The following is a 27,840-nucleotide window of genomic DNA, read 5'->3' on the forward strand; positions in this document are numbered from 1 at the left end:
AAATGAATTGTACTGTTCAAAGAAATGCATCAATTTGACATCTCATATGATTTTAAAATTGAAAACAAAAATGTTATGTTTTAGACTACTTGATACTGTTCACTTCTGTAGGACATACATAAAAATGAGTTGTACTGTTCAAAGAAATGCATCAATTTGACTTATGATTTTAAAATTGAAAACAAAAATGTCAAGGTATGTTTTTGACTACTTGATACTGATACTTTTCCTCTACACCTGTTTGACGGTGTATTTGTCTTTATGTTTGTTTTGTTGCAGTTTACTGTAGGAATGGTCATTACTGTTAAACTTTTACACAACGTGTTTGACAGTGCCTTGTCTTTGACTTAAAGTTATGAGTAAATTAAATGAGTACTGATGTGCTGTCATTGTTCATTGACATTTGTTCATGGAATCTAAGCTATTTTTAACTTCAAAAATGTTCTAATAGCACTTAGTGTAAAAAAATTTAACTTTAAAAAAGAATACAGCGATTTGATTTAAGAAACGTGTTTGCTTGTCTTACTGCTTTTAAGCTGTACAGTAATGTTGTTAATGTACTTAAAACTAGTGGATGTAAAAAATACATTTATAGATTAAAGTCAGCTTATAGTATTCTAAAACCTAATCAGGTTAGTTTTATTTATATATGAATGGAAAAATATGAAAATCATGTTTATTTAACATGCCCAAATTATGTATCTTGAACATATATAAATCGTTTATTTAACATGCCCAAATTATGTATCTTGAACATATATAAATCATGTTTATTTAACAAGCACAAATTATGTATCTTGAACATATAAAAATCATGTTCGTTTAACAAGCACAAATTATATAGCTTTAACATGTATAAATCATGTTGCGTAAACCTAACTTTATTATGTGCAACCGATGTACATATTTTTTTTATGTTAATCCAACAGGTTTTTTTTTTCAGTGTACATCACATACTTACATACAAATATTTTTGCTTTAAATAGACATCTTACCTGTTGGTATTGATCTACCAATCAGTAAAGCCAATCCAATAAATATAATAAATCCAAACATCTTTCAAGTTTTTTTGCTACCGAACCTAATGCCAGGAAAGTGAATTCTGAGAGGTAACCTAACATGAGTAATGCAAGATTAAAATACTGCCTTTTAATCTCCACCCACCAATGTAACTCTTAATTTCCTGAAACAACGTAACACTTTCTCTGACTGCTCTTGATTACAACAACATCACACCTCCTTTATGGCAAAGAACAGAGAAGTGCCCTCATAACCCAAACAGAGATGCCCATGCATATTACCATTTCAAATATCAATTTTTTTATTAGTTATATATACACATATGTATGTATGTTTGCATGTATGTATGTATATAATTTACCACTGCTAATAAATATAAAATTGTTGTAGAGTGTTGATAACCTGTTCAGGAGTGGAGAAACCACTTTATTTCCTGGTTTGTGTGAATATTAAAAATGTATCAGTGCTTTGTGTTTCTGTTGATAGAATGAATGAGATTCTGGGTCACGGGTGGATCCTGCATTCCAGACTCTGTCAATGCATGCTTTCTGCAGACACAGAGAGCCAGCTGACTATTGTTTTCTGTTATAAATAAGCTTCTTCATTGTTACAGATTCCCAGCAAGTACCTTTGATATTAGAAGATGGAATTTGGCATATTATAAACTAAGTTGATCACAATTGCTGTTACATATATATATATATATATATATATATATATATATATATATATATATATATATATATATAATAACATTATCCAACCCCCTTGATCTGCAGAGAACAGAATTTTATAAAAAAAAAAAAAAAACAATTCAACAAAGGTGAACAAACACATTTGATTGATTTTGAGAATGTAACATTGATTAATAATTGGTCAGATGAGAACTGGCCCCCCAACTGAGCCTGGTTTCTCCCAAGGTTTTTTTCTCCATTCTGTCACCGATGGAGTTTTGGTTCCTTGCCGCTGCCGCCTCTGGCTTGCTTAGTTGGGGACACTTCATCTACAGTGATATCGTTGACTTGATTGCAAATAAATGCACAGACACTATTTAACTGAACAGAGATGACATCACTGAATTCAATGATGAACTGCCTTTAACTCTCATTTTGCATTATTGACACTGTTTTCCTAATGAATGTTGTTCCGTTGCTTTGACGCAATGTATTTTGTTTAAAGCGCTATATAAATAAAGGTGACTTGACTTGACTTAATAATGATAATTTTGTGCAGAATATTTTATTGTTTAAAACTATAAGTGCTCAGAAGCTTTGGTCACCTCTTTACTGCCCATTCCTCACCTGAAAAAGCTTTTAATCTTTGGTTTTCATAGTGTCACTGCTTTTTTCAAATCTAACCAAATGTTTTCAATGAGAGTTCAATCTGGAGACTGAACAGGGCACTCGAGTACATTCTATGACTGATCCCTGAGCCAAGCAGAAGTAGATTTGGATGTGTTCTTCGCACTAAAGGCATCACAGTTCTTGCCAAAATGGTCTGATAGTTCAATGAATCCACAATGTCATAAAGTCATGATTTTCACGTCCTGCACCAGTAAAACACCCCCCCTGACTGGTCCCCCTCAATGTTTGACCATGGATGCTGTTCTCCTGTTTATAAGCTTTACCTTTAATTTACCAGACAATAACGCAGATCCATGGGTCCAGAAGTTGCAGTTTGGTCACATCGCTCCACAAAACATTCATAACTTTTTTTTTATTTATATTTTAAAGAGAGAGAGAGTTTCTAAAGTCTTAATTATGTTTTAAGACAATAATATGTATATATTCCCTTAGGAAAAATAACCATGGTTTTATTATAGTAAAACTGTAGTAACCCATGGTTTTTTGGCGTATTGACTGCCATTTGTATAACCACAGATTTACTACATATACCATGGTTAAACTATGGTTAATATAGCAAAACCATGGTTAATTTGTGATTACCATGGTTTAACTATAGTAACCATGGTTTTTTGGTTTTATTTGTAGTAAAACCATGGTTAATTTTCATAAGGGTTGTTTCTGTGATGGGTAAGCTGAAAGAAAATATCATTAACCTGACAGAAAATCAAAGGATGTCATGCAATGTCCTTCTCAATAATATAAGATGTATGTTGTGTGTGTGTGTGTGTGTGTGTGTGTGTGTGTGCAAGCGTGAACTATTTTGTTGCTATTGTATGATGACCTTTATTTTGAAAACCACCGGACCTGATGTTTGATTATTTTTTTAAATTATTTTTTTAATCGCCGAGTTCAACAACTAAACGTTTCACGTTAACTACCGCCGCTTGTTTGGCGAATGCTTCCGTCCACCAAAAACAAACAGCGTTAATGCATTGTCGACGAATTTAACACACATAATTTTTAAGGATGCCCAAAAATGGTTAGAGTCAAGCCGTTCTTCCGGTTCACTTCCGGTTTCCACGTCTCGCTTCTGGCACGAGCACGTTTGCAGCTGCAGCCATTTCTGCTCAAATTCACACACTTTTATAACTTCTCGAGTCTCAGCGAATGTTCGCGATCTTAGCTGATGATTTAGTTACCTAGTTAAGCAGGTACTTCACGTCTTGTTTGAATCGAGAGCAGTGCTGGTGTAGTATCGTCCTGCACACGTCGAGTGTGAGTATGTGTTGTTGGAGACACTGATGATGGAGAGAGATCTACTCCGACAGTCTGTGTCCTATCATGGGGACAGTCTGCTGTCACTGTTAAAGTGCGAGCAAAGCGAGAACCCAGACTTTAAACATGTGGCTGCTGATCTCTCCAAAACTATCAATCAAAGGTAAGAGACGATCTGGTAATAGTTGCACGCGCATTAGTATTTTTATCCGTCATGTTTGTGTTGACAGATATCCTTTAAATAGCCAGCAACACTTATTTTATTAGTTTTTGCTTGAATTACTCGCCTGCAAGTGGCTACAGACTGACTTTGTCTGTGGAGATATTTAACAGAATGTTTGCGCTGTTCTTTTCCACACCGTTTCTTCTCAGAAGTGTTTATAGAGTGCATTTCTTGCAGTACACTGTTTATATCTGAGAACTGAGAGAAAAGAGTCTGAATTGTGAGATTAAAAGTTGTTTTTATTTATTTATTTAATGCCGGAGTGGTAAAAGGCTTCCATGGACCATTTTGTCAAGTGAGAATATAATTCATATCGTATTTTGATAATGTATTGAGTAGGGATGCACCGATACGATAATTCTTTAAATATGAAAGACGATAACTGATATGTTGGCCGATAAATCTAAATCCACATTTTTACATAATTTTGACCGCCTAATTACCTAAAAAGTCTCATCATTTAAAAGGCATTAAACACTTCAACATAAATCAATCATAAAGCAGCCTTACAAATAACTAAAATAATGCTTAATGGAAACAAGTTACTGGACAACATTACTATACGTTTTTTTAATTCTTTTAATTTAAGGCAATAAGACGATGGTGTTGGAAGAGGTCCAGCATGTATGGACTACAGCCAGAGATATTGTCAAAAGCATTAAATATCGTCATTATTAAGAGTATAAATTAATCCATTTAATGTAGACCTGTTGTTTTTTAGGCTATTATTATTGGGTTACTTTTATTATTAAATTTATATTACAATTAATTTGCTTCGCAAAAATTTCATAGCGCATCACCGCGTAACAGACATGATAAAATTAAAAATCAGGCTATTAGCTTAGGATACTCCGCAATGAAAATGTATTAAAAATGTCTTTTAAAACAGGTTTATTATAGCCTACAATGAATTATAGGCCTTTATCCCAAATAAAACTGTTTCACTTCAGTAACACTTTATCAATTAAACAAAAGAGCAGCTTTATTTTATGCACTGAACAACCTTTTCAGCACAAATAAGGTTTATTCTCATTGTTTTCACTATGTTCGGGCTCTGAGCGTGCTGTAACACGGCATATAAACCCAAATAATTCACAACTTTTTTTATTACGGTAATATTCCCTTTATAATATTATGTTGATGACATTCCCAATTATACATATTAATGTTGTGCATTGCTGTTGTGCACAAGCTGTGTGTGCTGAAGCTGAAGAGCTGAACGAACACTGGTAAACTGAAGTGCTGCCATCTTATTTAACACAGGAAAATGCATCATATATTCAGATATTTATACAACATAAATATAATATTACAACTTATATACGTACAAAAAGACCAAATGCACACGTGAACTCAAACTAAGTTGCATGCTAATCAGAATGTATAACTTCTGTTGCGGCTCATTATAATGTTATATATATATATAACAATCTCAATCATAGTTATTAATGTTGTAAGCTGCTGTTTGAGCTGCGTGCGCTGAGCTAAAGATGATCACCAGCAAACTGATTAACCCTCATAGCTTAACCAAACGCATTCTATATAAGAAAAATCTGATTTATATGCATAAGATAAACACAATATTACAATGTACAATTGCTCAAAATACTGTAAATGCACAAGCGAACTTAACTGTGCTAGTCGTGAGGATCTGTTGTGGATGCGCACTGAAACACGGGCGAACAAAGATTCCATTACATTATTTTACAGTAGCTAATAATCTCATTATAATATTACAGACTTGCCCTGCACATGTTGCAGTTCACCCATTTTTAATTTTTGAAGTGTTTCCAATGATATTTCAAGCAATTAAAAACCATCATGGTGAACAGTGAGCATCTGAAGTGTCTCTGCAGGAAATAATGCATTATTTATCGGCTCTAAGATATCGGCCAAATTCTCTTGTCGGTTTGATAATGGTAAAAGGAAAATGTACATTTATCGGCCAATATCGATATGGTGGCCGATATATGGTGCATCGCTACTATGGACAATAAATGAGCGTTATGACATTGGTTTGAAACAGGGATAAAGAAGAAGTGAGTCCTGTTCTGGAGCAGTTCATAGCAAGGAAAGCTGATCTTCTGTTTGCAGCATCATGGAAAACCTCTACACCTGCAGATGAATGGCAGGAGGAACCTGGAGGTGAACTGCCTCATTCATTTCTCATGAAATTCAAAGTCTTATTGTATCATGCAATCATGTTGCTCCAAACCCATCACAAAAGGTTTTTTTGAAGAACATCCCGTTTCCTGAAAGTGAATGGGAATGGCATGCGGGCGATTAAATGCTGAACTCTTCTAATAATGCATGTGTTGTTTCAGAGGCGTACGCCGTCATGCCTCCGCTGGAGCAGTTCATGGGGGTGTGTTTTGAGGAGAGACGTGAGCTCTTCTACAGGGACGTGGAGCGAGGAGACATGCTTATCGGAAGAATCAATTCAGTGCGAGACTTCGGCTTGTTCGTAACTCTTCTCTGCACTGCTGGAGGACTGGAGCGAGATATCGAGGATCTGGAGATAAAGGTGGGATCAAAGTTATTTATTTCCCTCCGAAGTGTACGTATGTGTATATATATATCACTTCACTTGCAGAACGCAAGTTTCTAGAGGGCACATAAGTCTGAAGTAACAAATTTAGGTAAATGGGTGCAGAGCCATTGGTAGTTTTGTAGGCAAACATCAATGCCTTGAATTTTATGCGAGCAGCTATTGGTAGCCAGTGCAAATTGATAAACAGAGGTGTGACATGTACCCTCTTTGGCTCATTAAAAATTAATCTTGCTGCCGTGTTCTGGATTAATTGTAAAGGTTTGATAGAATTGGCTGGAAGACCTGCCAAGAGGGCATTGCAATAGTCCAGCCTGGACAGAACAAGGACTTGAACAAGGAGTTGTGCAGCATGTTCCCAAAGAAAGGGCTTGATCTTCTTGATGTTGAATAAAGCAAATCTGCAGGATCTGACAGTTTTAGCAATGTGGTCTGAGAAAGTCAGCTGATCATCAATCATAACTCCAAGGTTTCTAGCTGTTTTTGAAGGAGTTATGGTTGATAAATATATATAAATATATAAATGATCATACTAAATTCTGTGATCCTGAAAAATTGTTGTTTAATGTCGTCTAATGGTTCTTGATCTAAATATGCCTGAAAAGATTTATTGTTATATGAACTATTGCTAGACTTCAAAAACAATTCTTCCGCAAATATTGTAAAATGTACGAGTTATGATTTCCTTCTAGGGGGAAAAAAAGGACACGTTCTGATGCACATAAAAAATAAACCATTTTCATCTTTGACCTTTATCATAATTATTTTATTGTTTGTATTTTAATTGTTCATTCATTCATATAACGATATAAGATGGTTTAAAGAAATGTTAAACTCTATTTTTAAAATGCTTTTCATTTTAGTTAAGATTCTAAAAATAAATGTTATCCATTTAAAGGCCCTCTGTCCATTAAGAGAAGTTCCTTCTACTGGAAATCACGATGATCCTCTGTCTTACTACCAAATTGGGGATTTGATTCGAGGTATGAGCCTTCTTTTAGCTCTTTAAAAAATGAATGTCTATATATTGCTCGTAAAATGATTAGATTTAATAAAGGGATGTTTTGTGGCACAGCTGGGGTGAAGGACATTGACCGCTATCACGAGAAGCTGACCTTATCACTGTTTTCATCCTCACTGGCTCTTCACTTGGATAAAGTTAAGCTGGGAGTCATAAGCAAAGAAGATCTTCCTCTTCATTATATGTACGTAAAGACAAGAAAATGAATATTGACTGGTTCGTCTCAGACTTCCTGTTGTTGATCATTTCCTCCGCTCGTTCAGCCGTGGTGAAAAGGTGGTCGCAGACAGCAGCCAGACGTATGAGAAGCTCTTGGAGAGCTCTCTTGGTTTGTCCAACCCTTTAAATGTGCACTTTCTCCTTGGGAAGCTGGGAATAAGTGATACACAAACTCCTTCACTCATGAGGGGCTTGCAGAGGTACTGTGGCTGTTATTTGCTTCCCAGTTTTCATGGTGGTGTTTTTTTTTTTTTTTAATTTAAATTGCATTTTTTGTGTGTGTGTATATACAGTAAACGCTTCAAGGAAGATGATTTTGCAACAGCTATTCGGAAGAAACAGTCGGTGTCCTGGGCCTTGAAATGGTTTGTATTAAGCACATTTTCCCTTGTGTTCCATTAAATCAGCACAATTTTTAATTATTGTTTTATTTTAAAATGCATTCAGAGGTTCTTAATGTCGTGTTTTTCATTTCTGAATTTACATTCATTACATTCAAATTGCCAGGAGGATAAATATTAATAATTTGAATGATTACGATGTGTGCACTCATGCTTTTTAGCTGCAAGGAAGTTATTTGACATTTAAGAGTTATTCAAGTAAATGTTTCTTGAAAATGCTTTTGAAAAACCAACATTTCTTCACATTTTTTACATTGTTCCTTTTCTTTTTTGTGGATGCTGTAATAACTCATTTAATAAATATATCTGCTATATATACACTAAATAACTATCAAACTATCATAAACTAGCACTTTTATAAGATACCATGTTGGGGAAAGTTACTTTTAAAAGTAGTGCATTACAATGAAAAAAATGAAATGAATTAAAGCTCCAGCTGATGGAAGTGCCTATACCTTTGCACTTTCTCCCAATTTTTCTAAACATGAGGACAGGAGATAATAATAAACGATAACAATAAATGGGCAAACATAGTAACTGACGTTACATATTTGAAAAGCTAACTCCGATATTTAATTGTAAATTTTTAATGCGTTACTTGAAAAAGTAATCTGACTACATAACTTGCATTACTTGTAATGCATTGCCCCTAAGACTGGTAAACTAATAGGGACTTCATGAATTCTATATATATCATTACAGTGTTAAAGCTGGTGTTGACCATTTCAAATCGGGTCGTCATGTAGAAGCAATGAATGAGTACAACAAGGCCTTAGAGATCGACACAAACAATGTGGAGGCTCTTGTGGCACGTGGAGCTCTGTGAGTCATGATAAAAACTTGTTCATATATATATATATATATATATATATATATATATATATATATAATATATATATATATATATAATATATATATATTATTATACAGGAGTAATATTTACATGTTTATTGTTCTAGCTTGTTACATAATTACTGGAGCAGTTTTAATTTTTTTTTTTTTTTTGTAGATATGCAACCAAAGGAAGCTTGATAAAAGCTATCGATGACTTTGAACTGGCGTTGGAGAACTGCCCCACACACAGGAATGCTAAGAAATACCTCTGCCAGACACTGGTGGAAAGAGGAGGACAGTATGTTATCTAGAAATAGTTTTGCTTCTTCTGGTTCTCCGGTAGAAATTAATTTAATGCTTACATGTGCCAAAATGCGTTGCAGTGACTTTCCCCCGATTTAAGCTGCATTTACAATTTACAATTAACCCACCTAAACCCACCCTTCTCCCCCTCAATCACGCATCTTCACCCCTAAACCCACCCTTCTCCCCCCCAATCACGCATCTCCACCCCTAAACCCACCCTTCTCCCCCTAAACCCACCTTTCTCCACCCCTAAACCCACCCTTCTCCCCCTCAATCACCCATCTCCACCCCTAAACCCACCCATCTCCACCCCTAAACCCACCCGTCTCCACCCCTAAACCCACTTGTCTCAACCCCTTAACCCACCTAAACCCACCTGTCTCCACCCCTAAACCCAACCGTCTCCGCCCATAAACCCACCCTTCTCCCCCTAAACCCACCTGTCTCAATCCCTTAACCCACCTAAACCCACCCTTCTCCCCACCCCTAAACCCACCCTTCTCCCCACCCCTAAACCCACTCTTCTCCCCCTCAATCACCCATCTCCACCCCTAAACCCAGACTTCTCCCCCTAAACCCACCCATCTCCACCCCTTAATCCACCCGTCTCAACCCCTTAACCCCCTAAACCACCCTTCTCCCACTAAACCCATCCATCTCCACCCCTAAACCCACCCATCTCCAACCCTAAACCCACCCTTCTCCCCCTCAATCAGCCATCTGCACCCCTAAACCCAGCATTCTCCCCCTAAACCCACCCGTCTCCACCTCTAAACCCACCCGTCTCCACCTCTAGACCCACCCGTCTCCACCCCTAAACCTACCCGTCTCCGCCCCTTAACCCACCTAAACCCACCCATCTACACCCCTTAACCCACCCTTCTCCCCTAAACCCAACCGTCTCTGCCCATAAACCCACCCTTCTCCCCCTAAACCCACCTCTCTTCACCCCAAAACCCACCTGTCTTAACCCCAAAACCCACCCCACCCCTTAACCCACCTTTCTTCACCCCTTAACCCACCCGTCTCAATCCCTAAACCCACCCATCTACACCCCTAAACCCAGCCTTCTCCCCTCAATCACCCATCTCCACCCCTAAACCAGCCTTCTCCCCCTAAACCCACCCGTAAACCCACGCGTCTCAACCCCTTAACCCACCTAAACCAACCCAACCGTCTCCGCCCATAAACCCACCTGTCTTCACCCCTAAACCCACCTGTCTTCACCCCTAAACCCACCTGTCTTCACCCCTAAACCCACCTGTCTTCACCCCTAAACCCACCTGTCTTCACCCCTAAACCCACCTGTCTTCACCCCTAAACCCACCTGTCTTCACCCCTAAACCCACCTGTCTTCACTCCTTAACCCACCCTTCTTCACCCCTTAACCCACCCGTCTTCACCCCTTAACCCACCAGTCTCAATCCCTAAACCCACCCGTGTCCACCCCTAAACCCAGCCTTCTCCCCCTAAACCCACTCATCTACACCACTAAACCCACCCTTCACCCCCTCAATCACCCATCTCCACCCCTAAATCAGCCTTCTCCCCCTAAACCCACCTGTCTCCACCCCTAAACCCACCCTTCTCCCCCTCAATCACCCATCTCCACCCCTAAACCCACCGTCTCAACCCCTTAACCCACCTAAACCCACCCGTCTCGACCCATTAACCCACCTAAACCCAACCGTCTCCGCCCATAAACCCACCCTTCTCCCCCTAAACCCACCTCTCTTCACCCCAAAACCCACCTGTCTTCACCCCAAAACCCACCCCACCCCTTAACCCACCTTTCTTCACCCCTTAACCCACCCGTCTCAATCCCTAAACCCACCCATCTACACCCCTAAACCCAGCCTTCTCCCCTCAATCACCCATCTCCACCCCTAAACCAGCCTTCTCCCCCTAAACCCACCCGTAAACCCACGCGTCTCAACCCCTTAACCCACCTAAACCAACCCAACCGTCTCCGCCCCTAAACCCACTTGTCTTCACCCCTAAACCCACTTGTCTTCACCCCTAAACCCACCTGTCTTCACCCCTAAACCCACCTGTCTTCACCCCTAAACCCACCTGTCTTCACCCCTAAACCCACCTGTCTTCACCCCTAAACCCACCTGTCTTCACTCCTTAACCCACCCTTCTTCACCCCTTAACCCACCCGTCTTCACCCCTTAACCCACCCGTCTCAATCCCTAAACCCACCCGTGTCCACCCCTAAACCCAGCCTTCTCCCCCTAAACCCACTCATCTACACCCCTAAACCCACCCTTCTCCCCCTCAATCACCCATCTCCACCCCTAAATCAGCCTTCTCCCCCTAAACCCACCTGTCTCCACCCCTAAACCCACCTAAACCCACCCTTCTCCCCCTCAATCACCCATCTCCACCCCTAAACCCACCCGTCTCAACCCCTTAACCCACCTAAACCCACCCGTCTCCCCCTAAACCCACCCGTCTCGACCCATTAACCCACCTAAACCCAACCGTCTCCGCCCATAAACCCACCCTTCTCCCCCTAAACCCACCCATCTCCACCCCTTAACCCACCTAAACCCACCCGTCTCCCCCTAAACCCACTTGACTCAACCCCTTAACCCACCTAAACCCACCTGTCTCCACCCCTAAACCCAACCGTCTCCGCCCATAAACCCACCCTTCTCCCCTAAACCCACCCATCTCAATCCCTTAACCCACCTAAACCCCCGTCTCCACCCCTAAACCCACCCTTCTCCCCACCCCTAAACCCACCCTTCTCCCCCTCAATCACCCATCTCCACCCCTAAACCCAGCCTTCTCCCCCTAAACCCACCCATCTACACCCCTAAACCCACCCATCTTAACCCCCTAAACCACCCTTCTCCCACTAAACCCATATCATAATCTGATATGTAGCATTATTTGTTATAACACCGGGACAGAGCATCACAGTATGGTTAGGGGCTTAGCATTTCGATCACACACTTGAGGTATTCAGCCAATCACAACGCATTGGAGAGCTGGCCAATCAGAGCACACCTCACTTTTCAGAACGATGAGCTTTTGAAAAAACCAATACATTTCAGAAAGGTGGGGCATAGACGAGAACCAATGTACAGTATGTGGAAAATAATGTTCTTTTTTAACCTTAAACCACAAACACATTTCATTACACCAAAAACACAACATATGACCCCTTTAAACGTTACAATGTGAGTGCAGCTTTAGAGCCCAGCACATCATAGAAACTTGGGCAACTACCCAAAGCACCCTAGAAATCACCTATAAATATCCAAAATGAATGCTACTAAAACGCCATTTAACAATGTGGTAACAACAACAACACGTGTACTGCATGAACCTTCAAGAATATCAATACAATATAATAGATCTTGTAGATAGGAAGAGTCATTAATGTCAAATTCAGCTCTTGTGCAGAGGTGAATTGGCTGTTTTATAATAGTTTTGTATGCCTTTAACTCAGTTTTTTTTTTCTTCTGCTTAGACTTGAAGAGGAAGAAAAGTTGGTGACTGCTGAGGGTCTCTACAAAAGAGCCACCGTGTTAGACGACACGTTTCAAGAGGCTTCAGAAGCCTTGGCGAAACTTCAGTTACGTATCCAGGTGAGCTGGATAAACCTGCCTGTCATGAATACATGGTTGGCTGCTACTGCGAATTTAGTCAGAATAGTAGCCTCAGTGTTTCGTGTACACAGATGTGTCATGTTTTAAAGGAACAATTCAGCTCAAAATGAAAATTTGCTGAGTCCTTACTCGCCCTCAAGCGGTCTAAGATGACTTTTGTTTCTTCATCAGATTTGGGGAAATGTAGCATTGCATCACTTGTTCACCAATGGATCCACTGCAGTGAATGGGTATCGTCAGAATGAGATAAAAACATCAATCAACAAGTAATCCACACCACTCCAGTGCATCAATTAACAGGAGAGAAATCAAGCAATGTTTACAAGCCAAAACAGCTCTAAACAAATATGAGGGTTGGATTTTGATTGCGAGACACAACAGGAAATTTTTCACTAGAGGAAGCTTTATTATGGATTATAGACTTGTATTTTTCTATCAGTCTTAATGAAGGACTTGATTTCTACAAACACGCAGCTTTTGTCTTCAGAAGACATCAACCTATGGACTGGAGTGGTGTGGATCACTTGTGGATTATTGTGGTGTTTTTATCATCTGTTTGGACTCTCATTCTGACGGCACCCACTGGTGAGCCAGTGATGTAATGCTACATTTCTCCAAATCTGATGAAGAAACAAACTCATCTACATCTTGGATGACCTGAGGGTGAGTTAATATTCAGCAGCGATTCGTTTTTTGTGCACTGTTCATAAATCAAGTCTGCCGTTTTTTACTCTCAAAAAGTAGTTTTTAACTGACAGTTATTGGAGTACTGATGAAGTGTTTTTGTTATTTATGTGTCTATCTGATCTTGGATCTGTGAAACCTGACTGATGGGACCTTTAACACTCATTGCACTGGGTTGACAAAAATGCCCCATGTGGAAATAAAACCCCTCCACTTTTGGTTTGTATTCTGTTCCTGGTACAACGGTAATTTCATCTCATGATCATTGCTAAATATAACATGTTGTCTCACATTTTTTCCATTGCTTTAACATCCTGATGCCTGGGGTGTGAAAACGGCAACAAAATTGCTCATGCCTGCACGCATGCATGCTTGATTGATTTTCCTGAAAATTATTCAAATTTTACCATGTCAATGAACTGCTTTAAAGAAATCGCTTAAACTGAAAGAACAGGAAGCTGCCAAAGAGCAGGAAAAAACTAAGACTGTGGAAACAAGCGCAGAGAAATTGCGTAAGATCCTAAAAGAAGAGAGAAGGTAACGTCAACCGCACTGGTTTCTTCACCTTTTTATTCCTGTTAAGCACATCTTTGGTCCCATACACACTGCAGCTAAATAAAGTTGTGTACACACTTCATTTATTTACAGAAAGCAGGTAGTAAAGGCCTGTTCACACCAAGCATTAAAACATACTATTGAAAAGAGCTTAAGCATTTAAAGCAGCAGACGACATATCAGCAGTTAACAACTTTTAAGATGGGGTTGGGCAATATTTGATTTGTTTCACACTTTGCTAAGAGTAAAAAAAAAAAAAAAACATTCTATAGTAGTAATGTAAAAAATTTGTTCGGCTGAAATATTAAAAGGCTCTTTGGCTAATTTAATGCAAATAGTTTAATTTATCAACTGAGAATACAGAACTGTGAATATTATAAAGTGTAATTACCCAAATTCAGTGAAACTTTTGTTTAGTGAAAGATTTTGGTGCATCACTTGTTGTGCATTACTATAAACATAAATGTAACATAAATAAATATTGAGATACATATATTGAATATCATCAAAATTGAAAAATAATAAAAATTTTATTTATTCTTTCCCTGTGAGCGTTGTTTTCAGTCACCGCCCGCATTTTTTATAATTTTCCCCAAAATTTCCATGGCCCCCAGAATATGTTTTGGTATAAATCTGATCATGCATTGCAAGAACAGAGACTGCTTTTTAGCAAAAAGAAAAATAATTCTTACTTGGTGCGTTAGTTTATAATATAGTTTATATATATATATGTCAACACTTGAATATGGGTACAAGTTTCATAATAAAAGAAAAGAACACAGAAAGCCTGAAAGTGTTAAACTATATTGCCTAGCCTTGATTTATAAAATCAGTCACACAAACGTTGCAGTGTGTATGTGACCACTGAAATCTAGAGTATTTCTTCCATCAAAACAAGGTAAGAACTCTTCTATTTTATGGTTTTATCCTGCCCCATTTTCTGATGGGTGCTCACAGTGCCCTGCTCGTTTCAGTGTGATGTTTGCTTCCATCTAGAATGAAGAAGAAAAGGAAGCGGTCGACCTCTTCCTCTACATCCTCTGATACGTCCTCAACTACGAGCGAAGACTCGCCTGCATCGAGTCGCAAAAAATCGAAGAAACGGAAACACAAACGCCGGCGCTCATCTCACAGCAGTAAGAAACACAAGAGGAGAGAGTCGTCTTGTAGCGATAAAACGGTGGAAGATGATTGGTTTCCAGCTCCTGCTAACACGTCCGCTTCATACATCAACCAGAAGCAATCCATAAGCAAACTCATCAGCGAAGGAGAACCGTCTTGGGGCAAAAGCCGACACGAAGACGGCAGAGGTAGGTTAGATGATGCTATCGACAGAAGCCTGGAGAACGTCAAGTATGGAGCCCAGCCTGAAGAGTCTAGACTGGGACGTCCTGAAGTGAACGGCCAAGCTACAGATCAACACAGAAACCGGAGGGATTCTTCCTCCTCAACCCAGTCCGAATATTCCCTCAAATCTGATCGACACTCCAAGGAATTTTCCTTGCAAGGCAGAAAACGTTGTGAATCGGAACGAGGCGGGAATGAAAAGATGGATCGAGCGGAGAGAAATAGTCAAGATCAAGAAGACCGCGGGAAGTCTTCAGGTGTAACCCTGAAAAAAGATGTCCCTTCCGACTTGTTTAACATTTTCAGTCAAATTGCTGAATTTGAGAAGGAAAAAAAGCTGAAGAAGTAAGAGTTGCTCTTCGTGGCTGTGAGGAGTAACACTAGTAGTGCTTTCATTACTAGAACTAGCAGGTTTAACCCTCAAGTATAGTGATTGAAATATATATGATAGTTAATGATGAACTTGATCAGAACTGTTTATTTTCATAATTTGGGAGAGAGCCTGCCTATAAAAACTGCCAAGCAAAGCCAAAATTTGTGAGGTGGATGATGCCTCGGTGTTATAATTTGCATTCAGTATAATGTCAGTGTTCAAATAAATGAATGTAATGGTCATGGTTTGCTCTTTGTCTGTTGAAACCCTGTGTATTAAAGGTTATGAATGCAAAGTGGTCTTCCAGCAGGGTTTCAGAAAGCCAAATCATCAACTAATAGCCACATTCAAGTTTTTGGACTTTGCACACTTAAATGTAATGCAGACTTGGAGAAATATGCTCTGGTCAAGCTGAACAACTTAAGGTTCAATGATTAAAAAAAAATAACTAAAATGTATTAAAATCCATGCTTGTGTGTGAAAAAAACACGTACAAACATCTAAAAACATTAAAGATGGAGAGTTTAAAGAAAGTACTATGAATAGTCATATAGTTGATGTATTTATTGGATTCATGTTTTAGATATTGCTACCGTACATAAGAAATATTAATAGGAAAGTCACTTTTTTTTTTCAAATTGATTGTGCAGTCCATCAGAGGGCAGTATAATACTGGGCTTCCTCTGTAATGGACTTTTAATGTCCTTTTGCCTCATACATAATATTATAATAATTCAGCCTTACATTAGCTGAAACACAGACCATTAAGGTCAAGATACAACACACGCAGGTCATTTTCAATGAAGCGAGAAACAAAGAAAAAGACTATCAAAGTTTGATTTTATTCATTGACAAAATAAAATACTTGATAGAGTAGATTCATTAGTTACTTTTGATTACATGATTATGATATTCCCAAAAGTGTCTGTCTTTGAAAGGCTTTTGTCTTTGAAACACATTAAAATGCACGACTATTTCTTATTTCCATAAAGCAGGGAATTCCAAACTCTTTGTCAGCCGAGCCTCGCACCCAATATATTTACTGAGAATTTAAGGGAACACATCTGCGTGTTCACGATTCTCTGATGTTGGTTAATGGTCATATGACCTGCAGATAAACAACTAAAATATTTCATCTTTTTAGTCAGTGTTTTGTTTTGATATTTTAAAATTATTTCGTTTAATCTTACATTATGATTTAGCTAAGTGTTAGATTTCTATTAAACTCACAAACTCCCTGCAGTTCCTTCATGAACGGTTTGGGAAGCCTTTATGTTTAATGCACTTCATGTTGTCACTAACAACAAATTGAATATATTTTCATTCTAATTGTATTTTAAATCAATATGGTACATTATATGGTATCCTTTTCAAATTTATGTAGTAAATGAGTTAGGTGGAAAGTAATCTAAAAGTAGTCTGATTACATAACCTGAAATTTGTAATGGATTACGTTACTCACTACAATGTGTTGTCATGTAATTTGGAATCAGTAATGGACTACAATTTGTAGCCCATGCTAGCAGCTAGATGGACTTTAGAGTACGTTTTACCCACTTTAGTATATCTTTGTATGTAATTGCATAATTTTGTTGTTTTTGAAATATGGTTAAAGTGTATAGAGATTTTTTTTTTTTTCAATTATACGCAATATATAATCAATACACGCACACATATACCTATACAGATAGAAGATGTGTGGCCCTGAAGGTCCACTTGTCCTTGAGTAAGTGGTAATAATGGCTGTGGGCTTAGGACAGACATGACTGCGTTTGATGAAATGGCAGATTTTCCAGCCAGGAATTACCCATCATCCCTCTGTGCCACTCAGTGATGGAAAACTGGCCAGGCTCTTTCAGGGGAGAAATTTGGTTTGCACGAAGCTATTCTCTGAAGGGATAATCAGACTGAGGAACATGCTGACTATGAAGAGGCTTTCAATTCAAGCCGAAACAGGAAAAATACATCTTTTGGTTGAGCTAAAGGAAGTATTGAGTTCTTGGAGCATGACTTCATGTTCGAAAATGAACATAAAGTCCTACCAGTGCCTTAAGTTTTTGAATAATTAGAACATAACAGACTCTTTAAACTTCTTGCACAATTCCTTTAAAGGAATAGACCTTCATTAGAATAACAATAAATAATTGTAATCTTCCAGCTGTAGCCCATCCAATCCTTGTGTGTTTGTATTTTTGTTTAATCATTTATTTTCATAAGAACATGTGGCTGTGACCTAGGTGCAGTCACACGTACCAACCATGGTACCAACGCGAAATTTCGAGGCAAAAAACAGTCCAAATTTTACTGAAGCACATCGCACAGAAGTAACTTTTAGACCAAAGAAACAGCTTTCTATTGGTCAGAGTCCGAATTCGCGTGACCAACTATAACATGAATGAAATCACGCCAGGGAATTGGTTTTTCGCCCTCACGCGAAACCATTCAAAAGGTTTAATTGAATTCAAATCGCCCGCGAAATTTCGAACAGCAACGGTTACTGCCGCCCCACCTTACAAAAACTATTTAGGCTATTTACAGAAATGTTCTGGGTTGAATACAAGGTAAGCTTAATATATCAGTGATGCAAAGACTGCAGAATAGAAAATAAAATACATATTTACAGTAATGTAGGCCTAAATGTAAACCTATGAGGCGAGGCATTAGAGCGGGAATAAATGTTTTAACACGTAACCATGAAATTCTGTCATTTCCACCACATCCCAAGCGATGTAGGACTGTTGTATTTAATGAAATTATGTGGTGGAAGTGACTTTAAACACTATTTTACTCGGCACTTTCAAAAGGCTACGTTCAGACATTTTAGTTTAAACAATGCAAAAAAAAAACATCCAATCCAACTTAAGAAAAATTACAGTAAGCAAATTCACTTGCAACAAATCACTATTCAAATGAGTGGATATTGTGCCATCCTTGTGCGCCGTGTCTCTAGGCTTGTTGTTGTGGCAATAACTGATGATACAACACGATTAGCGCCGAACATGCTTTTCTGAGAGTTGACATTTGGTACTGCGCCATCCCATGTATTCAAACGCATTTGAATATACAAGCTTAGAAAAGCCTGTGAATTGCATTACACTCATGCCCTAGAAAAGATTTGGGTTAATTTGGCAAACCCAGAGTCTCTGAGTCTACAACAGCACTATAGAAATACTCAAACACGCGGATGGGAATTTCAAGAGAGCAGAATTCTCGAGACAGGATAGAGAAAAAGTGCTGACTCTGGTTGCTGGGACCGGCCTTGGTTAAATCCAGTGAAGAGATATGAACACTTTCTAATTTGATTTCCCCTTTTTAATAATAGATGTGCATAAGTAATTTATGAAAGGCCAGCTAGCACTGGGCATGGGAAAATTAAACTAATTTTATCGAAAAGTAGGTGGATTTCTGTTTATCATTAGCATGCATACAATTTTCACAATGTTATTACTCATACTGATGGAATGTAACCAAAGAAAGGTTTTTTTTTTTTGGCTTGTGCACAAGTGAATTCAAAGATAAAAGTGCCAGGTACTTGCAATTTTCTGCCCCCCCCAACATAATTCTGAAAGCTTCTTATTACAGCACAGAATCATTTGCTCTGAGTTAAAGCGACATTAGAATTCACATCTGATGAAATGCAGGATGTCCTTTGTATCATTATTTGAATGCCGCCTCCAAAAGACATGCAAATTTGAACCTCGGCCAGCAGTAACATTCCTATTACATTATGCATTATCTCATCTGTGTCAACATTGAAACTGTGCCATCTAAAAACTTGTTTTTATATCAAATGCGAATGTTTCCGTCTGTTGATGTTGTGCGGGAACATGTGTGGGATGGAGAAAAGTGCTACTTCGGAATATATATATATATATATATATATATATATATATATACATATATATGAACCTGGGACATAAGCAGATTATGGGTATTTAGAATGGTTTGTTATCATAATATTCTGTGCAGCATATTGCAAACTTGTGTTGGCCAGTTTGAAACATGCTGTTGAAGATCATAGTTTAATTCTGCTGATTTATGGTAATTCTGTGGCGCTGTCACACGTGGCATCAGAAACACTAACAAGCTTAGCATAAGCTCCTGCTGAAACCTTATGAGGTTTGAATTCCTGGAACAACTGCGGACGGTGGCACAAAATCTCACTTCAGCAGAAATGGGCTGATTCCGGCTCTAAAAATTAGTGCTACTGCATATATTTTTTGCAAGGAAAGGTAGTCTGGACCTTGCTGGAAAACTGCCATGTTTATACATTTGGGGAAAGTCAACTCTTTCCCACAGTAATCATTACTGTGATGAATTTTGCTTGAGTTAGTACATTTTTATTCCACAAAAATAGCAAATTAATCAATTAGATCAATGTAGATTATGTTATCAATATTTAGTGCTGGTACTGTAAGTTAGAAAGTAGTATTTTTATGTATTAGGTGTTTTATCTGATCAAACACTTAATGGGATACTCCACCCCCCTCCAAAAAAGTAACCATCCAGCACTGCCCTAGCAATCAGAACAACCTGACCAATAACAAAGCCCTAGAAGCCACCAATAATGCCATAACAACCTCTTATCAACCCCTAGCAACTATTTAGCCACATTATAGGAACTAACCTACACACTTTAACAAATGCATAGCAAATCACGCAAGAAACCACCCTGCACATCTTGATAACTACCTTAGCAACCAACCAGGACGCCTTAGCAACCACCCCAAACACCATAACTAACACTTAGCGACTTCCTAGCAGCCACCCAGAAAACCTTAGTAATCACGCAGCAGCTGTGTTGGGGGTAATGCGTTACAAGTAACGCGAGTTACATAATCATATTACTTTTTTCAAGTAACTAGTGAAGTAATGCATTACCTTTTAATTTAAAAGAAAATATATGTATTTATTTTTTCAAAAAAGTAACACCAGTTGTTTCTGTTTTCCCATTCACTGACTGACAAGTCTCCTGTCCCCATATCGGGAGAAATCAGAAGTACAGAGGCGTTGTGTGTGTTGTGTGAACATGATGTAGTTCTAGACTAAATGTGAATGTGCATTAATTCAACACACTAGCAAAAATAAATAAATAATAAAATAAAATAAACAGATTTAGTATTCATTAAAATGAATTAAAACAGTGAATTAAATTAAATATGTTAATTTGTCTGCTGACCTTTGATGATCCAGTTCAACCATACTAATAAGCAAAAATTACTTTGTGTGTGTGTGTGTGGTTTTTTATTGCTGAAGAGTGTTGAACATGTGTTTTACTCTACAGATGTGAATTTATGTTTCCTTCAGCCTGAGGTTTATTCATTACACTTTTGGCATGACAGGGCTTTTACATTTACTATAAATAGAACTTCTTAGAACTTCTTATATTAAAAACAATCAAGCCCTACTCATATTTAAAAAAGTAACATGGAAGTAGCATAATGCATTTCTTTCCATAAAAAGTAAATAATTAAAGGGTTAGTTCACCCAATAATCATATTTATGTCATTAATAACTCACCCTCATGTCGTTCCAAACCAGTAAGACCTCCATTTATCTTCTGAACACAGTTTAAGATATTTTAGATTTAGTCCGAGAGCTCTCAGTCCCTCCATTGAAGCTGTGTGTACGGTATACTGTCCATCACTGTTGGGGGTAATGCATTACAAGTAATGCGAGTTATGTAATCAGATTACTTTTTTCAAGTAAAGTAAAGTAAACGCATTACTTTTTAATTTACAAGAAAATATCTGAGTTACTTTTTCAAAAAAGTAACGCCAGTTACTTTGTATTCCCATTTTTTGACTGACAAGCCTCCTGTTCCCATATTGGGAGAAATCGGAAGTACAGAGGCGTTGTGTGCGCTGTGTGAACATGTTACTTTAGTTCTAGACTAAATGTGAATGTGCATTAATTCATCCCACTCACAAAACAAAAAACAAAACAGATTTATTATTCATCAAAATTAATCAAAACAGTGAAATGCAAACTCAGAATATGACGCAAACCTGCAATAACTAAATATATTAAATAACACATGTATCTATTCCCATTTTATTAACAGTGTCTTTGCTGCTGACCTTTAATGATCCAGTTCAACCATACTAATAATTAAAAAATGACTTAAGATAAACTAACAATTGTGCTTCATTGTTTTTTTTTTTATTGCTGAAGAGTGTTGAACCTTCTTCTCCTGTGTTCTACTGTACAGACGTGAATTGACTTTTCCTTCAGCCTGAGGTTTATTCATTACACTTTTTGGTGTGAAAGGGCTTTTACATTTGCTGTAAATAGAACTTCTTATATTAAAAACAATCAAGCCCTGCTCATATTTAAAAAGTAACGTGAAAGTAACGCAAAAGTAATGTAACACATTACTTTCCATAAAAAGTAACTAAGTAACGTATTTAGTTACTTTTTTAGGGAGTAACGCAATATTGTAAGGCATTACTTTTAAAAGTAACTTTCCCCAACACTGCTGTCTATGTCCAGAAAGGTAAGAAAAACATCATCAAAGTAGTCCATGTAACATCAGAGGGTCAGTTAGAATATTTTGAAGCATCGAAAATACATTTTGGTCCAAAAATAGCAAAAACGACGACTTTATTCAGCATTGTCTTCTCTTCCGTGTCTGTTGTGAGAGAGTTCACGACTCCGCAGTGACACTGCTGACGTGTTTTCTGGTGCGCCAAATAACAGAGATAACACTCCAGCAGCGTCACTGCAGTGTTGTGAACTTTAGCACAGCTTTAGCCTAGCAACCACTCTGAACACCATAACAACCATCTACTAATATCCTAGCAACCACTACGAAGTCTGTAACAACCACTTATCATTGCTAGAAAAGCGACCCACACACACTTAGAAACCACACAGCAAAGCCTAACAACCACCTGGAACACCCTAACAACTTAGCTACTCCCTAGCAACCACACAGAGCACCTTGGCAACTGTTAAAGTCAAAGTCACCTTTATTTATATAGCGCTTTAAACAAAATACATTGCGTCAAAGCAACTGAACAACATTCATTAGGAAAACAGTGTCAATAATGAAAAAATGATAGTTAAAGGCAGTTCATCATTGAATTCAGTTATGTCATCTCTGTTCAATTAAATAGTGTCTGTGCATTTATTTGCAATCAAGTCAACGATATCGCTGTAGATGAAGTGTCCCCAACTAAGCAAGCCAGAGGCGACAGCGGCAAGGAACCGAAACTCCATCGGTGACAGAATGGAGAAAAAAAACCTTGGGAGAAACCAGGCTCAGTTGGGGGGCCAGTTCTCCTCTGACCAGACGAAACCAGTAGTTCAATTCCAGGCTGCAGCAAAGTCAGATTGTGCAGTAGAATCATCTGTTTCCTGTGGTCTTGTCCTGGTGCTCCTTTGAGACAAGGTCTTTACAGGGGATCTGTATCTGGGGCTCTAGTTGTCCTGGTCTCCACTGTCTTTCAGGGATGTAGAGGTCCTTTCTAGGTGCTGATCCACCATCTGGTCTGGATACGTACTGGATCTGGGTGACTGCAGTGACCCTCTGATCTGGACACAGACTGGATCTAGTGGCCACGGTGACCTCGGAACAAGAGAGAAACAGACAAATATTAGCGTAGATGCCATTCTTCTAATGATGTAGCAAGTACATAGGGTGTTATGGGAAGTGTTTCCGGTTCCGGTTTACCTAATTAATGCAGCCTAAAAATACTTTAACGGATTTAGATAATAAAAGCATATTAGTATGTTATGTGTATGCCAGGTTAAAGAGATGGGTCTTTAATCTAGATTTAAACTGCAAGAGTGTGTCTGCCTCCCGAACAATGTTAGGTAGGTTATTCCAGAGTTTAGGCGCCAAATAGGAAAAGGATCTGCCGCGCGCAGTTTATTTTGATATTCTAGGTATTATCAAATTGCCTGAGTTTTGAGAACGTAGCGGACGTAGAGGATTATAATGTAAAAGGAGCTCATTCAAATACTGAGGTGCTAAACCATTCAGGGCTTTATAGGTAATAAGCAATATTTTAAAATCTATACGATGCTTGATAGGGAGCCAGTGCAGTGTTGACAGGACCGGGCTAATATGGTCATACTTCCTGGTTCTAGTAAGAACTCTTGCTGCTGCATTTTGGACTAGCTGTAGTTTGTTTACTAAGCGTGCAGAACAACCACCCAATAAAGCATTACAATAATTTAACCTTGAGGTCATAAATGCATGGATTAACATTTCTGCATTTGACATTGAGAGCATAGGCTGTAATTTAGATATATTTTTGAGATGGAAAAATGCAGTTTTACAAATGCTAGAAACGTGGCTTTCTAAGAAAAGATTGCGATCAAATAGCACACCTAGGTTCCTAACTGATGATGAAGAATTGACAGAGCAACCATCAAGTCTTAGACAGTGTTCTAGGTTATTACAAGCGGAGTTTTTAGGTCCTATAATTAACACCTCTGTTTTTTCAGAATTTAGCAGTAAGAAATTACTCGTCATCCAGTTTTTTATATCGACTATGCAATCCTTTAGTTTTTCAAATTGGTGTGTTTCACCGGGCTGCGAAGAAATATAGAGTTGAGTATCATCAGCATAACAGTGAAAGCTAACACCATGTTTCCTGATGATATCTCCCAAGGGTAACATATAAAGCGTGAAGAGTAGCGGCCCTAGTACTGAGCCTTGAGGTACTCCATACTGCACTTGTGATCGATAGGATACATCTTTATTCACTGCTACGAACTGATGGCGGTCATATAAGTATGATTTAAACCATGCTAATGCACTTCCACTGATGCCAACAAAGTATTCAAGTCTATGCAAAAGAATGTTGTGGTCAGTTGTGTCAAACGCAGCACTAAGATCCAATAAAACTAATAGAGTGATACACCCACGATCAGATGATAAGAGCAGATCATTTGTAACTCTAAGGAGAGCAGTCTCAGTACTATGATACGGTCTAAATCCTGACTGGAAATCCTCACATATACCATTTTTCTCTAAGAAGGAATATAATTGTGAGGATACCACCTTTTATCTTGGACAGAAAAGGGAGATTCGAGATTGGTCTATAATTAACTAGTTCTTTGGGGTCAAGCTGTGGTTTTTTGATGAGAGGCTTAATAACAGCCAGTTTGAAGGTTTTGGGGACATATCCTAATGACAATGAGGAATTAATAATAGTCAGAAGAGGATCTATGACTTCTGGAAGCACCTCTTGTAGGAGCTTAGATGGTATAGGGTCTAACATACATGTTGTTGGTTTAGATGATGTAACAAGTTTATACAATTCTTCCTCTCCTATAGTAGAGAATGAGTGGAACTGTTCCTCAGGGGGTCTATAGTGCACTGTCTGATGTGATACTGTAGCTGACGGCTGAATGGTTACAATTTTATCTCTAATAGTATCGATTTTAGAAGTAAAGTAGTTCATAAAGTCATTACTGCTGTGATGTTGGGAAATGTCAACACTTGTTGAGGCTTTATTTTTCGTTAATTTAGCCACTGTATTGAATAAATACCTGGGGTTATGTTTGTTTTCTTCTAAAAGAGAAGAAAAGTAATCGGATCTAGCAGTTTTTAATGCTTTTCTGTAGGATAGGTTACTTTCCCACCAAGCAATACGAAAATAACTCTAGTTTTGTTTTCCTCCAGCTGCGCTCCATTTTTCGGGCTGCTCTCTTTAGGGTGCGAGTATGCTCATTATACCATGGTGTCAAACTGTTTTCCTTAACCTTCCTTAAGCGTAAAGGAGCAACTGTATTTAAAGTGCTAGAAAAGAGAGAGTCCATAGTTTCGGTTACATCATCAAGTTCTGAAGTTTTGGATATGCTAAGGAACTTGGATACATCAGGAAGATAACTTAAAAAGCAGTCTTTTGTGTTAGAAGTGATGGTTCTTCCATACTTGTAACAAGAAGTAGAATTTACAATTTTGGCTATATGAATTTTGCAAAGAACTAAATAATGATCTGAGATATCATCACTTGGCTGAATAATTTCAACACCATCAACATCAATTCCATGTGACAGTATTAAATCTAGAGTATGATTTCGACAATGAGTAGGTCCTGAAACTTGTTGTCTAACACCAATAGAGTTCAGAATGTCTATAAATGCTGATCCCAATGCATCGTTTTCATTATCAACATGGATATTAAAATCACCAACTATTAAAACTTTATCTGCAGCCAGAACTAACTCGGATGTAAAATCACCAAACTCTTTAATAAAGTCTGTATGGTGCCCTGGTGGCCTGTATACAGTAGCCAGTACAAACATAACAGAGGATTTATCATTAACATTTGTTTCTCTGGATAATGTTATATGAAGCACCATTACTTCAAACGAGTTATACTTGAAGCCTGCTCTCTGAGAGATCCTGAAAACGTTGTTATAAATTGAAGCAACACCTCCACCTTTGCCTTTTAAATGCGGCTCATGTTTATAACAGTAATCTTGGGGGGTGGACTCATTTAAAATAATGTAATCATCAGGTTTTAGCCAGGTTTCTGTCAAACAGAGTACATCTATATTATGATCAGTATTTTTATTAAAGACTTAATAAAAGATTTTTATTTTTGTTTATCCATATTGCTTCTGTTTTTTATTTGTTGAACCTCAATTAAATTGTTAATCTTAACTTGGTTTGGACGTTTTTAGTTTTTTCTAGTTCGTTGATTAAAACTGTTGATTATAGCAAAGTCCTAGCAACCACCCTAAACACAATAACAACCGCTTAGCAGCACCCTAGAAACCACACAGAACACCTTAGTAACCACTCAAAAACACTTGAGCATAACAACAGCCTAGCAACCACCCGGGATACCATACAAACTTAGCAACACCCTAGCAACCACACAGAACACCTTAGTAACCACGAAGCAACGCATGAACTTGCAAATGCTAGCAACCACTCTGAACACCTTATGAACTAATATCAGTGCCCTAGCACCACCAAGTGCATCATAACAAGCACATATCATGACTCAATACAAACTTACAGACTGATGAAGACTCCTCGTAAAACTGGGACTCAGAAATCGTTCTTTTTAGACATCAGTTCACCACCTCCTTGTATAATAATTGAATACAGGATGGAACAGTCACTTGTAGCAGGTTACTTGGAAATTTCATTATTATAAACTCTCTGTATTATCAAAATTATACATTTGGAGCCATTATAGTGCCGGTTGACAAGAATGAGGGGAAAGATGAGGACAGGCTCATCTCATTAAAAGAGATGAAATAGTGGAATTAGCTTCAATCTAATTACAAACCACACTATCTAATGTAAAAACATGCCTGTTTTTTTTTTCTCTCATTCATTTGGACTAGTAATTAGTTTTGGCCTATAAAATGCCACCCTTTAATCATCCAAAGGCAGATGTGATTTGCAGTGCAATTTAATCTTGCTTTAATGAAGAACTAATGGATGCATTGCAAATTACATTTTTTCCTGTACAGGAGGGAAAAAAATATATTTCCTGCTTTTGAAAAGATCAAGAGTATCTGTGATAATAGTCTGAGAGGGCCAGAGAGCTCCACTGCATCGAGCCAACAAGCTCTTTTACTCGACTCACCATTCAATAGAAAGGAGGCCACAATTAGCAACAAAGCAGTAAAAAATCCATCCGTACAGCAGATCCGCTGTCTCCCGAAGCCTTGTTAGTGGCAGGGCTAAAGTGTCATGGAGGAACAATGGGCCGTGATAAATTACCCTTCTCCAAAAAAAAAGATGTACGGCTAATTTTCAATTATAGCTTAAAAAAAGCAACACAGATTGAAGAGAAATTGGACATGTGCGGGGCGCAAACTAATAGATACACTCGCTCCCGTGTCAGCCTCTTCAGTTTTGTCTGATTATGAGAAGATAGTTATAATTTTTCATTCAGGAGGATTTTAGAAGAGTTACGTGCACTATATGGGTCTAGCTCAAAACACTGATGTTTACAAACTTTATGACACCAAACCAGAGTGTCACAGAATGGAAATCTGAGAAAATATAAACTGAGATTATTTAATAATGATAGAAAATTTTTTTATTTGTATTAAACAGTCTCCAACTTTCTGACAGATACTGA

General features: G+C 38.1%; 1 protein-coding gene across 2 annotated transcripts; it reads left to right on the forward strand.

Moving 5' to 3' along the window:
* The first annotated feature begins 3,350 nt into the window (after window positions 1–3,350).
* On the forward strand, window positions 3,351–16,017 carry ttc14 (tetratricopeptide repeat domain 14). Of its 2 annotated transcripts, XM_059544117.1 has the most exons (12): window positions 3,361–3,804; window positions 5,891–6,009; window positions 6,189–6,388; window positions 7,311–7,395; window positions 7,488–7,617; window positions 7,697–7,852; window positions 7,946–8,017; window positions 8,756–8,875; window positions 9,063–9,185; window positions 12,678–12,795; window positions 13,931–14,037; window positions 15,052–16,017. In XM_059544117.1, the coding sequence occupies exons 1-12, from the start codon at window positions 3,668–3,670 to the stop codon at window positions 15,749–15,751; spliced, it is 2,067 nt and encodes a 688-aa protein (XP_059400100.1). In that variant the 5' UTR covers window positions 3,361–3,667; the 3' UTR covers window positions 15,752–16,017. The 2 variants fall into 2 exon arrangements, with proteins under 2 accessions (XP_059400101.1, XP_059400100.1); XM_059544118.1 differs by lacking the exons at window positions 13,931–14,037; window positions 15,052–16,017 and adding an exon at window positions 12,971–13,081 and having other exon boundaries at window positions 3,351–3,804; window positions 12,678–12,810.
* The last annotated feature ends 11,823 nt before the right edge of the window (window positions 16,018–27,840 follow it).

This window comes from Carassius carassius, chromosome 48, assembly GCF_963082965.1.
Source record: "Carassius carassius chromosome 48, fCarCar2.1, whole genome shotgun sequence".
Taxonomy (NCBI): Eukaryota; Metazoa; Chordata; class Actinopteri; order Cypriniformes; family Cyprinidae; genus Carassius; species Carassius carassius.

Coding starts and splice junctions, on each gene's coding strand:
- ttc14 (XM_059544117.1), top strand. CDS start 3,668: ATGATGGAGAGAGATCTACTCCGACAGTCTGTGTCCTATCATGGGGAC. Junction 8,876..9,062: donor CTTGTGGCACGTGGAGCTCT/GTGAGTCATGAT, acceptor TTTTTTTTGTAG/ATATGCAACCAAAGGAAGCT. Junction 9,186..12,677: donor CTGGTGGAAAGAGGAGGACA/GTATGTTATCTA, acceptor TCTTCTGCTTAG/ACTTGAAGAGGAAGAAAAGT.